Here is a 14,469-nt window from a genome sequence, read left to right on the forward strand (position 1 = left end):
AGTGATTTTTTTTTAGATGAGACTATAATCCACAAATGTTTTCACTCAAATTAGAAGTGATGGACTCTTCTTGGTTGAGATAATTTTAGAGTGATATAAAGTTGTAGATTATCTAGTTGGAGATAATTTTTTCTCTGAAGGAAATGCTCTATTAGTGTATTTTAGCCAATTTTTCTAGGCGATATTATTCAAGACCTGATGGAATTATTCAGTAACAAACTTTCCATAGTAGCTTTACAAATATTTCTTACTTATTTTGATGTGTTTTCTTCTAGTTTTATTCTGATAGTCAGTAAATGTCTTGAAATCTTGAAGATTATTTCTAAATGGCTGTAGATGTAATAGTTAAGAATAATGGTTCTAGAAACAAAATCCACTGGTTTTAACTTCAACTTAACATTTTAGTTGTAAGACTTTGGGCATCCTGTATTTCAGTTTCTTTATATATAAAATAAGATGTCATTGTCATTGTAATATCTACATCATGCAGATAATGAGAATTAAACGTAAAAGGAATTTTGACATAAAAACTGCTCAGTAAAGTTTAAAGGCTGATAGCTATTATTGATCTCATCATTAACAGTTATTCTGATGATGACTCATGAAGCAGTTTCTTCCATGTGTGGATTTTGGTGAAAATTTCACAAACACACACACAAATACACAAACAGATTTTCATAGTCAAATAAGTTTGTGAAACCCTGAATTTAGCAAAATAAGGTTCTCAGCCTTTATATGCTAATATGCACTGAAAATTTTCACAGGTGCATATAATAGCGCATATAGCATATCCCTAATTTATTGAGCACACAACCTTCTTTTCACCAAGCACACTAAACACGCGTATAGCTTGGGGTGGAGGGGGAGCTTTTCAGCTAAGGCAGTTGTTCATTGGGCAGGACTTCATGGAACAATGCAGGTCATTTAGGATCCATGGTTCCTGCACAGAAAATGCTAACAGCACTCCCCAGTCATTGTGACAACCAAAACTGCCCCCCTCCACGCACACACACATAATCCAGGTGCCACCCGCATTTGGATCCGGTAGGCTAGAGGAACACAAACTGGTTTTGCTTTCTTGTGAACTGGTCATCTGGAATCCTCTAGGAAGGAAGCTAATGTAATGCCTTGTGTCCCTAGAACTCCTTAAAAAGTTTGAAAAGTGGTTACATGAATTTATACATATGTAAAAATTCACAGAGCTGTACACCTGAGTTCTGTGTATTTTAGTACATCTGTGTTATTCCTCAGTTTTTAAAAAATTGACTAGGTGATCATCACTGATATATGAGTTTTGTGAGAACTGACTCAGAACATGACTTACATGTGGAAGCGTAATTTCTCCATCCCTATCGTCAAGTGACCTTGAAATACGCTGGTATTGTTTTTCTCCATGTTGAAAGAACTTGAATTAGATATCATTTCAGAATACTGCCTGGTAAGAATTTTGGATCTGTAGGTAAATAAAGGAGAAAACAAAAAAATATTAGAGTCAGTTATATTCCTGTCAGAGCTCAAGCACAGTGTTTTGCTATTTAATTAAACAATTGGTATTATTAATGGTGTTAGTTTATTCAACATAATTATTAATGCTGACATTTTTCCAATAACATCAATTTGCTTATAATAAAAATCTACATTTCTCTGATCTTCTGTAGGGAGGATGAATTACCACTCCAAGCAATTCTTTTGTCTTGTCACTTCAGTGACATGAAACAGAATTTGAATGGATCTGGCCATAATGTACAATATTTCCTTTGTTTTCAGAACGAAAAGCCATTAGCAGTTATTTCAGGATTAACATGTTTCTGCCACTTGTAAATTGACTTATGGTATTAGCCAAGCATGTCAGTGAAAAAAAAACCTTTTCATTTTCTTTGTGTTTATCCTTTCCCAGTTTCAAGGTGTTGAGTGATTCAGATCACACTTTAGTCTTACCAAAGTACGCTGGACTTCCTCCCCATAAGACCTAATTCTTGAATCAGGGGAATAGTTTGCCGTAACTTGACAAGCACGTAAAAAGGAGTTTCATAAAGGGATACTTGAGGTCACAGGGAAGTGAGGGTGACATCCACTCCATCATGAAAATGTCAGATCGCCTTATATAAGACGCTTGCTGTTGCAGCTCACTGATTCTGAAGCCCTTATTGTGTGAAAAGAAAATAAAATTTAAATAATTCTGTGTTGTGGCACTGTCCCAGACTATTACACAAATCCAATGAGTTATTTTTAAAACCACAATTTGGACGCCAGTGTCCTAATACATCCCTTCCTGCTGACTGTAATAAAGGTTGCTGATCTATTTCAAGCTTTCCGAGTAGAAAAATGTTTAATGATTTAGTGTGCCGAAGTTAATTCTGATGTCTAGAAATCACAGTGGCTACAACAGCTCAATGCTGTGTCTTAGTGAAAAGGAAGTCAGCACAGCACTTTTGGGGGCTGTTTACCTTCTATGCCTTCTTTAGAAATGGCACGTGGACTGCCGCTGACATGGCTGCTTTGTGTAACTGCTGCAGTAGAAATGAGGCTTTTAGAAACAGTGATCATAAGAGTTGTTTTTTTTTTTCCCTTTGGAATTGCTTTATAATATTCTCTTTTTAGAAATTTGACCTGTGCATGTTCGTGAATAATTATTGACAGAAAATGCCAAGAATGTGAAAAATACCACCAAGATAAATTTTACTATCCTGAGCTAGCTGGCTTCCTAAGCTGCTTTTGATTCATTCACCTCACTGGTCAGATTGTATTCCTTTTAAAATGAGGTAGAAATGTCTTTATTTTTAAATTCAAGTATATGAATTTGTGTTACATTATTTCCTTCAAGGAAAAAAAAAAGTGTTTATAATTCAACAGGATCTTGGAGAACAATAGTATCAAATGTTTTGAGTAAACATGACACCATTACTGTTAAGTGTAAAAAACAAGTGGTTATTAGGGAACGATTATTATTCAGAATATATTAACAATAGCCTGAGACCTTTCATTTTAAAATAGTTGTGTTTCTGTTTGATTTAGAAAGGTAGCATATAGTAGTCCAATGTGACAATGTAATCTTCACTTCTTTTATTCCTTTTTGCCTTTCTTATACTTCATTAATGGAATTGAAAGCAGGCTCCAACAGAAACAATGCAAAATCAGTGAGGTAAGACTGAAAGCATGAAAGAAATATCAAAAGACATCAAATATATACTAACAGCTACCCAGATATTGGGCTTATATTTTCTTTTGTTGGACATTCCAAACCCATAAAACAATAAGGAACAGACATTGTGTTACATTATTTACTTGTTGTGCAGGATGTGTGGAACAGATACACTTATGTTAAAGGGACCCAAATTCTTCTGAATCTAGTTCAAACAAAAGAGGTCTGGCTAGCATGGTAGCCTTAAAGGAATCTTTCTGCCTATGATTTTGTTTTTGTTAAAGAGGTATGCCAGTGGAAGTTCTCATGAATTTGTTTTGCCTAAAGTAATCTCCTTTTTGCTGTTGGAATATTTTAGGCTAATCTCCGATTTCCACAAACTGAATAAACATTTAAAAATATCTCTATTATGGAAATATTAAAATATACCCCAAAATAGAAGTGTAAGGAACTTCCATGTATATCTATTGCATAGCTTCAACAAGTATCAATATTGTGTCAATTTTTTTTATTCTATGTGCACTGTGTCAGTTAGCTCTTTCTGCATTGCAAACCATGCTAAAACAGATTGATTTCATACAAGAAACATTTATTATTGTTCCTAAGTCTGTCTGTTTGGGTGTGTGGAGGAGGAAATAATATATTTTTCCTTCTACTCTCTTGGCTGGGTCTCTGTAACAAAAGACAGATGAACAGAAAACATGCAACTTTATGTCATGTAAGTTTTATGTGATATGGGAGCCCTCATAAGGAAGTGAAGGAAGACCTGAAGAGGTGGTTACACCTGAGTTTTTTTCATGCTAGGTTTGGGAAAGAATGGAAAGTCGTGGGGAAATACGGTAGAACAAAAGGGATCTGAGCTAAGTATAGTAAACTGCAAGAAAGTTGGCAAGGTCTGTTTATTTAGATTGTTGACAGCATCCCTCCATCTTTGGAGATAAGGATGCTTCTTTTCCTCTCTGTATAGGGAGAGCAACTCTTACATGAGGGTTTTATGAATTTGCTTCAGGGGAAGGTCAAAGAGTTTTCCCATTCCTAAAATTCCTTCAGCTTAAAATATTCAGTATGCCAAAGTATCACGTTTTGGCGTAGTGTGTCCTGAAACCTGTCAAGCAGTTCTGCTGATCTCAGCCAGTCTGGGCTGATAGTGGTCGGGCTGGCTCTTGCATATGTGGCCAACTGATGTATCTGGGGCTGGTTCGTCTAGGATGGCTGTCCTTTTACATTGGTGGCCGGCTGGCTGTTGGCCAGGATTTCAGAGGGTGATGGGTGACGCCGTGCATCTTCCAGCAGGCTAGTGGAGTCTACACCGAGCAGCTCCAAAAGAGAGAATAAAAACATGCAATGCCCTAGCTCAGAGCTCACTCGATTGGTCAAAAGCTGGCCAGATTTAAGAAGTCAGGAAGTACCTGTAAAGTCATCTTGCAATGCATGTGGATGCAGGAGAATTGAAGACTTTTTGTTATCTATCAGTCCAAAAAAAAAAAAATCTATCACAGTCCCCCCACACTTTAAAAAAATCTTTTTTAGAGTGTTTAAAATCAATTAATATCATTTCACCATTAAATACTTCAGTGAAAAGTATTTTATTTTTTGGTCATTACAATTTTATTAAATAGAAGCCATACAAGTTATCTATACTCTTTGAATCAGAATATTATTACTAGAGGCTTTATCCCGATTACCACTAACAACAAAGTGACCATCGCTATCACTAGTAGTAAATTTCATTTTTTCTCCTATCATGTATGCTAAACATTTATTGCCTCACTTAACACTCATAAGTATGTTTACAGGGCAGCAACTCATATTCATTTATAGAGGTGAATGAGAAAGGTTAAGTGAACTGCCCAAGGCCACATAATTAGTGAGCAATGGCTGTGAGGTCATGATAAACTGACTCCGTTTTCCATGTTCTTATTTACTACATATCACGCTCTTCTGTGGCTGGTCAGCAGGCCACAGTCTCTTGACATTTACTTGTGGAGGCCAGGTGGAATGAAAAGGCTAAGCCAACTCTCTTCCATTTCTTAAAGCAGAAAATGAATTTAAGGGAGTCAGTAGTTTCTAGATTTACCAGAGTGGAGCTATTTTAAGAACATGAGAAGGATCTATGAGGTCACTTTCTAATGTTGATGATGTGTGTATGTTAGAGGCTGTTGTTTTGGAGAAACGAAGAGCTTCATTTCCTTATAGTTGTATTGGAAGTGTCTCATGTGGTATGCATGCCTGTCCATGTTTCAGTTGCTGTCTCGAAACCAATGTGTTCTTAATCATTGTGACTCTAGTCATCCTGGAGAAGCTGAAGCAATCAGGAAGAGTCAGTTGTTAATGACAAGAAGACATCTATTTCCGTTTGAGTGAGATGTCAGGGATGATTTTCTTCTTTCCGAGGATGAGCTAGCATAGTAGGAAGATGTAACCCAATTGGTCCAGATTCATGAAAATTCATTGATTCTTTTTTGGATCTGAGTTAATGTCATTCAGACATCCGTTTTATGTGACTGTGCCTCAAAAATAGTTTAGTACATTTTTTTCTTGTCTAAGTGTCAGCTCCATCCTGACTTCCAATAGTGGCTTTTATCTTGAGGTCTGGTGTGAGGCATTAATTTCATATTCTTGGAAGAAAGATAAGTGAGGACATAATTTTATTGCTACCATAATTTTATTGCCACCATAATTTTATTACCATATTACTGTTGTAAAACATAATTACTAAATAGTATGTCCTTTATGCATTCTGACAATGAGATTATGACTGACTTTTCCTTTTCAATAGGAAAGCTATTTTGGGCTGTCATCATCACCACATAATGGAGTCTTGCTTGTAGGGGGTCACATTTTAACTTCCAATGACTTTTCTATAACAGCCTCTTAACATATAAGTCTCAGGTAAATTGAAGCTACTCCCTGCAGGAGATAAAGTCAGATATCAAACTAACCATTATCCATATTCTGGAAACTGCTGGTGTCATCAGTGTTTGTCATGGCACTTAACTTATAGGCTTATTTTAAGCCAAGGCTTCAATGTGACATACTTCTATGGGAGAGAATTTCTTGCATCAAGACCATGTAGTTAAAAATCAGTAAAATTACAAAAGTCATATCATCACTATTGAACAATTCATATCTATAAGCTATTTACTATGGCAATTAGGGACTGTTGAGCTCACTAGCCTAAATCAGTAGGTTAATTGAAATTAAGCCTGTTCTCACATATTTGACTGCCTGGTATTTTTATTCTCTATTTCTGGGTAGGATGATATATTAATCTGGACATATGGTCTCCTAATAGCATTTGAAAGCCTTATTCCTTACAGATAGAGGACAGCTCATTAAACAAATACATGAAATGCCCTTAAATCAGCATTGAATATTAAGGGAACAGAGTATTAAATAATAGATAGCAGGTAAAGAGTGATATATAACTATAAACAATGAATTTAGATTACTATTACCAGAGTGTTTCAGAAGAGAGAAGGAAAAGGAAAATTCAAAGCCCACAGCATTAATATTTCCTTCTGACTTTTCATCTTAGAAATAGCTAAATGGTTCAGTATCCCCCAAGTTTATACAACTATGCAGAACTGTGTTTTTGTCCTTAGGCAATGTTCTGCTTTTTATAATGAAAGCAATTTTTTTTCACATTTTGTTTTGTTGACTGGAATAATTCTTTTACCAGGAAAATAGGTGTCATTTAACATAATGACACATTTGAAAATATTTTTAATTACCAATGTAAGTTATTTGTTATTTTAGGAATTATTCTGAACCACACAAGGGTAGGTTTTTTGGTTTTTTGTGTTGTTTTTTTTTTTGCGGTACGCGGGCCTCTCACTGTTGTGGCCTCTCCTGTTGCGGAGCACAGGCTCCGGACGCGCAGGCTCAGCGGCCATGGCTCACGGGCCCAGCCGCTCCGCGGCATGAGGTATCTTCCCGGACCAGGGCACAAACCCGTGTCCCCTGCGTCGGCAGGCGGACTCTCAACCACTGTGCCACCAGGGAAGCCCAAGGGTAGGTTTTTGGTTTTGTTTTTTCCAATTCCCATTTTACAAATGGGTCAATTGATGTCAGACAAAGTAGAGTAACGGCATTACTCTAATTTAAGAACAAACATTCACAACGTTTTGTGGGGTGGATGGCAGTATTTTCCTTAGTGCTCAATGTAACGTTCCTTAAATTAAAATATAAATGAGATTGTTGTCTCTTCAGACTCTCAAAATTTTCAAACAGCTAAACAGCAGCATTAGTTACTATTTTAAATTTTACCTACTTGCATAAGTATATGAAAAGTACCGGTCCATAATATCTTGAGGTAAAACTTGAGGTGAAATAAAAAACTCAAAATATTTGGAGTTAAATATAAATTTAATGTCTTATCTGACTGTATGGAATTAATTTTTCTACTAGTTGTAAGTGAATAAATTATTTTTATGGAAAAAAAACTATCACATTTTGAAGCCAATTCATTTTTATGAATACATTATATTATTTGCAAATTTCCTCTCCCATTTAGTACGTTGTCTTTTCATTTTGTCAGTGGTTTCCTTTGCTGTGCAAAAGCTTGCAAGTTTACTTAGGTCCCATTTGTTTAATTTTGCTTTTATCTCCTTTGCTAAAGGAGACAGGTGCAAAAGAATATTGCTACAATTTTTGTCAAAGATTGTTCTGCCTATGTTTTCCTTTAGGAATTGTATAGTGTCTGGTCTTGCATTTAAGTCTTTAATCCATTTTGAGGGTTTGTTTTTTTCTTGTATATGGTATTAGAGAATGTTCTAATTTCATTCTTTTACATGTAGCTGTCCAGTTTTCCCAGTACTACTTATTGAAGAGACTGTCTTTTCTCCATTGTATATTCTTGCCTCCTTTGTTGTAGATTACTTGACCATAAGGATGTGGGTTTATTTCTGGGCTTTCTCTCCTATTTCAATGATCTATGTATCTGTTTTTGTTCGAGTACCATACTGTTTTGATTACTGTGGCTTTGTAGTGTACTCTGAAGTCAGGGAGTGTGATTCCTCCAGCTCTGTTCTTCTTTCTCAAGATCGTTTCAGCTATTCGAGGTCTCTTGTGTTTCCACACAAATTTTAAAATCTCTAGTTCTGTGAAAAATGCCCTTGGCATTTTGAGAGGGATTGCATTGAATCTGTAGATTGCCTTATGTACTATGGTCATTTTAACAATATTCTCCCAGTTCAAGAACACAGTATATCTTTCCATCTGCTTGTATGATCTTCAGTTTCTTTCATCAGTGTCTTAGGTTTCTGAGTAAGGTCTTTTACCTCCTCAGGTGGGTTTATTCCTAGGTATTTTATTCTTTTCGATGCTATGATAAATGGGGTTGTTTCCTTAATTTCTCATTTTGTTACTTCATTGTTAATGTATAGAAATGTGACAGATTTCTTAAATTAATTTTGTATCCTGCAACTCTACTGAATTCAATGCTGAGCTCTCAGTTTTCGGTGGTGTCTTTAGAATTTCCTGTGTATATTATCATGTCATCTGCAAACAGTGACAGTTTTACCTCTTCGTTTCCAATTTGGATTTCTTTTATTTCTTTTTCTTCTCTTATGGCTGTGGCTACAACTTCTAAAACTATGTTTAATAAAAGTGGTGAGGGTGGATATCCTTGTCTTGTACATGATCTTAGAGGAAATGCTTTCAGCTTTTTACCACTGAGTATGATTTTAGCTGTGGGATGGACATATATGGCCTTTATTATGTTGAGGTATGTTCCCTCTATGCCCAGTTTCTGGAGAGTTTTACATCCAACACATATAAACAGTTCATACAACTCAACATTAAAAAAGCCAAACAACCCTATTAAAAAATGGGCAGAACAACTGAATAGATACTTTTCTAAAGAGGAACTGCAGATGTTCAGCAGGCTATGTGAAAAGATGCTCAACATAGTTAATCGTCAGGGAAATGCAAATCAAAACCACAGTGAGATATCACCTCACACCTGTCAGGATGGCTATCACCAAAAAGAGCACAAATAAGAGAGGATGTGGAGAAAAGGGAACCCTCATATACTGTTAGTGGGAATGTAAATTGCTGCAGCCACTGTGGTAAACAGTATGGGTTTCTCAAAAAACTAAAAATAGAACTACCATAGGACCCAGCTTTCCACTCCTGGGTATACATCCAAAAAAAAGCCCAAAAGACACAATGCACCCCAACTTTCATTGCAACATCATTTACAATTGCCAGGGTATGGAAGCAACCTAAGTATCCGTTAACAGATGAATGGATAAAGAAGATGTGGTATTGTATATACAATGGAATATTTCTCAGCCATAAAAAAAATGACATTATGCCATTTGCAGCAGTATGGATGGACTTGTACAGCATTATGCTAAGTGAAATAATCAGAGAATGACAAATACCGTATGATACCACTGATATGTGGAATCTAAAAAATACAACAAACTAGTGCATAAAGCAAAAAAGAAGCAAATGCACAGATACAGAGAACAAACTAATGGTTATCACTGGGGGAAGGGTAATCTAGGGATAGGGGAATAAAAGGGTTATTAAGGAATTACATGAAATCATGTGTGTGAAACTTTAAAAAATTGTAAATTACTCTAGAGTTTAAAGAATCTTTGATTTAATTAAAAAAACAATACATTATAAACAACGTTTGGATGTCTATTATCATAATGTTTCAGAAGAAAAGGAAAATCATAAGAGAAAGTAAGGAAAAATTGATATTTTAATCCTTACTCTATTTATGTCAACACTGGAGTGAATAAACATTCTGCCGAAGTGGAAAGTGACTGATGCTTTTATCTTCTGCTTGAGTAAAGCCTAGATTTGGAAATTTTAGTTGACATGGCCAGTCCTTATCCATTTGTTTTTCCTTTATCCCTCCCCTATATGTTGCTATTCACCATCTATTAGTGTGATAATTTTGAACACGAAAAGGTATTTTGCCAGGAAAATTAAAAGTTAAATTTGTGATACTTAATGAATGACTTAGATGGGGTTGAATGCTTGATATAAAGAATTGATTGAAAGAGTCACCTTTTGAATGAAATTACCTAAATGAGGTTATTCTCATAGCCACCGACATTCATTAGAGTATACTAGAGTACCTTCCAAGTAAAAATTCCTCTGACCAAAAAAATACGATTTATTGGTTTACCGTATAGCATTTATCAACTGTCTTTTATTTTAAATACAAAGAGGAAAAAGTAAGATTTGTGTGGAGTTATTTGAGAACACTTTCATAAGGAGGAAATTATTACCAACAGAAAAATGTATTCAATTGCTGTTATGTTGACCTTTTACAGTACCTGAACTTAGAATCCCTACAGTACATGGATTTGTTAGTCTTTTGTTTGTTTGTTTCCAGGTTAACCACGTTCTTCTCAGCTTTCAACCAAAAGTAAGAAGAGACATTAGGGTTTTCATTCTTTCTGGGTTGCTTCCTTCCTGAAGAACAATGGGGATGCTGTTAAGTAGAAGAGGATTAATCACATCTCTAATTTTCTTCTTGTTAAAATTCTCAACAGCTGTTGATATACCACTTTCAGGTAAAGTGACAACATTCAATACCTACTTATAAAAGTCCATATTTGCATTTTGATTTTTAAGTAGAATAATTATATGTTAAGGATGTGATTTTTCTACCATATTTCTACAGATTTTACAGCAATCTATCATCAGAATTCATGTTCACCTTTAAATTTTTCAGAAAACTTACATTTGGCCGCTTGCTATAATTAATTATTTTGCAGCTTTTAGCCATTTAGGCAAACTTGGCACATAACAAGAAATATAACCTATAGATCAGGTGCTATTTCACCACGTAAGATAATCTGCAATATTAGCAACAGCTATTACTTTTATGTATCAGATTAGTTTATTTTAGGGAGAAGTGTGACTCCAGAAGTTACTGGCATTCAACTAATCAGGACAAAAAAGGAACTGATTAAACTTTGTATTGTTTTCAAAATGGTTATATATTTAAGAATGGTACACTATTGATACTATGTATAAAATAGATAACTAGGGTTTCCCTGGTGGCGCAGTGGTTGAGAGTCTGCCTGCTGATGCAGGGGACACAGGTTCATGCCCCGGTCCGGGAAGATCCCACATGCCGCAGAGAGGCTAGGCCTGTGAGCCATGGCCGCTGAGCCTGAGCGTCTGGAGCTTGTGCTCTGCAACGGGAGAGGCCACAACAGTGAGAGGCCCACGTACCGCAAAAAAAAAAAAAAAAAAAAGATAACTAGTGAGAACCTACTATACAGTACAGGGAACTCTACTCAGTGCTCTGAGGTGACCTAAATGGGAAGGAAATCCAAAAACGAGGGGATATTTGTATACATATAGCTGTTTCACTTTGCTGTACAGTAGAAACTAACACAACATTGTAAAGCAACTATACTCCAATAAAATTTTTTAAATTATATATTTAAGAATGAAAACAATTAGGACAATATTAAAAAGCCGTTTTCATAGTACACAGCTAAAAGTGTAAAATGATACCACCTCTGCAAATTTAGAGTATTCTCTAAGGTGAATTCATATCAAAATGTTAGTCGTGATATATCTTAACATATATTGGTAAAATGGATGTAACTCTATCATAAATCAGTTTCAACAAGTTATAGTAATTAGTTCAAAAACAGTACACGTGCAAACACAATTTATGTAATAGTGTATTAACTATTTAATGTACAGGTTTGGGGAATTTGTCTTGTTTATAAGCACATAGGATTTAAAAAAAGACCATTGAGAGATTACTTAGGTATTTTTATCCATACAGTTGAAGTATTAATCCCTATTATTTCTTCCATACATAATTAGGAGAGTTATAATGTAAGAGATAAGAATGTTTATTAGAACCTTAGCATTGGAAATGATCTGTGCAGATCATCTGAATTTCAAAGGACTAGTCTTGACCTCAGAAAGTTGAATAAATGTTAGAGAGGTGCTAACGCAACTGAAACTTTTCTTCAGAAGTACTTGGACAGTCTGAGTGTGACTAGAAAAGGAAATACTTCTCTGAGTATATAATATGTTCTAAAACCATTTTCTAAGGGCTGCCTTAAATACTTGATGTAGCAGTTTCATGTGACACACTTTGGGTGGCCCTGCATTTGTATTTCATTCCCAAGGTAAGAATCTTTTCTCTACTGTCCTCAAGCCTCTGTGTCAATATTCACCCTTTTAAGGAATTTCACTTACATGTTCTCAGATGTACAGATTTAAACTTCTGCTTTAGTCAAGGTGAAATCTGTTAGCCTATACACCACATGTATTGGCCTATTTGTACAAACACTGGTCAAGAGCCTGAAATAATTCATCTTAAGTACATTCTTTGGGTTTTGAGTATGCAGTGCCAAACTAAGAGCACAGTTCTTGGCAATCCTTGTGGAAAAAGGGGTTAATAATTTTACATTTTCTTCCCAGTAGCACCAAAGTTGCACTGGGATTCCTGATTCAGATTCTTGACCATAGAATATACATTCTGACCATAGCATGTACATTTTCCCTCCATCTTTTCTCATTTAGTTCACCAGTGGTAATTGGAAATTTTGTATTAGTACATAAGACACATTTTTATTCTGGTTGTCTCAGTTACTTATGCCTTTTCACACTCTAATGTTGTTAGACAACAGTTGTTATAAAATATTAATGACATGTTTTCAGAACATCTGAATACTACCCATTTATTTCAGTACTCTAGAGCTCTCACTAGCAAATGCAAGTAAGGCAGGTATTCAATTTGAATGTCAATGAGTCTGGTGTCTCTGTAATTGGCTTAATTATGGAGGAAAGGATTTATAATGTAGAATACATATTCTTATAAACACCCAAAGGTTATTAGCTCCACTCCCTGAATAATTAGTTATGGCTGAGACTTTACAACCTTAGCAAATTTAAGAAAGAATAATGTTCTAATAAACAAGTTGTTCACAAGTTATTAGCTGATATCTTAGGGACTGTTGCTATTGAGCATCATCCCTCACCATTTATAACTGTAATAACATTTAAATAGTATGTGAATTTGCAGTAAGTTCAAGATCTGCTCTACTGAGAAAGAGTGGTAATCAGAAACAAGGTGAATGTTAATGAAGATATGAATGTTTTTTGCATGTTTTTAAAATGTTTCTGAATATGAAGCCTGCACTTGCATTGTCACTTAACTAGTAAAATGTTACTAGGCAAAAGTAAAGAAAAGTGAAGTTTAAAATGGAAAATGACTGTTGAGTTATTCTAGGCTGGCCGTCAGTGCTCAAAATGTGATTCATGGACCCCTCAGGGTCACGGAGATTTGTTCAGGCAGTCCATGCAATCACATGTTTCATAATAATACTAAAGTGTCATTTTTCCTTTTCCATCCTGTTGACATTTGCACTGATGTCACAAAAGCAGTGGTGCTAAAACTGCAGTTGCCCAGCACACATCAAGGCATTGACACCGAACTCATGGGTTTCCTCAGGACCGTATACTCACACCAAAACAACAAAACATCTAAAAAACATAAAGCAAAGTTTTGCTTAAGATTGTCCTTGTTGAAGCAGTTAAACATTATTGATTTTTAAAAATCTTCATCCTTGAGTACATTCGTCTTAGTATTCTGTGGGATGAACTGCGAAATATACATAAAATAATTCTGCTGTGTAACAAAGTACTATGACAGTCTCTGTTCCTTGATTGTGTCATTATTTGAGTGCCAAGCCAAATACCATTTCTACTTAAAAGTACAACTGACAGACAAACTTTGATTACTTTCGTGGATATTTTCCCCAAAACGAACCAAGTGAGCCTGTCACTTCAAGAGAAACAACTTGATAATATATGTTGTCAATGATCAAATTTGGCTGTTGAAGCGAAAATGAGAATTGTGGAAAACTTGTATCCTACACTGTGAGATTGACAGCTTCCCCACATTTAAGGCTTTTCTTAGATCAGTGATGATATTAACAAATGTGAATTTTTAAAATTGTATAGTGATGTGTGTCAGTATTTGGAAGATCTGCATAAGTCAGTGAACCAATGTTTTTTTCCAGATGAATATTGTATGATGTTACAAAATCATGCATGAATTAAAAAGCACCCATGGATAAAACACTTTAATGACAGAATATGGAAATTTATCCATATGGTTTCAGATTCCATATTGCAGTAAACCTTTAAGAAACTGCTACTTGGTGAGTTTCGGTGTACTATCTAAAAACAATGCCCACAATAATCAGAAAGGACTATAAAATATGTCACCCTTTTTCAAGTACATATCTGTATAAGGTTGAATTTTCCTCATTTATTTCAACAAAACAACTTACAGCAACATGTGGAATACAGAAGTAGAT

At 35.3% G+C, this 14,469-nt stretch overlaps 1 protein-coding gene across 13 annotated transcripts in view; it reads left to right on the top strand.

The window, feature by feature from the left end:
• The window catches only part of CHL1 (cell adhesion molecule L1 like), a 198,607-nt gene that overhangs the window by 104,469 nt on the left and 79,669 nt on the right, over window positions 1-14,469 (top strand). For all 13 annotated transcript variants that reach the window (XM_089919563.1, XM_089919564.1, XM_089919561.1 and 10 more), the window contains one exon: window positions 10,503-10,683. In XM_089919563.1, the coding sequence (XP_089775689.1) occupies window positions 10,593-10,683 (91 nt within the window). In that variant the 5' untranslated portion in view covers window positions 10,503-10,592. The remainder of the gene's footprint in view (window positions 1-10,502; window positions 10,684-14,469) is intronic.

This window comes from Delphinapterus leucas, chromosome 10, assembly GCF_059928025.1.
Source record: "Delphinapterus leucas isolate spDelLeu-1000000601 "Yukka" chromosome 10, BTC_Dleu_Yukka2, whole genome shotgun sequence".
Taxonomy (NCBI): Eukaryota; Metazoa; Chordata; class Mammalia; order Artiodactyla; family Monodontidae; genus Delphinapterus; species Delphinapterus leucas.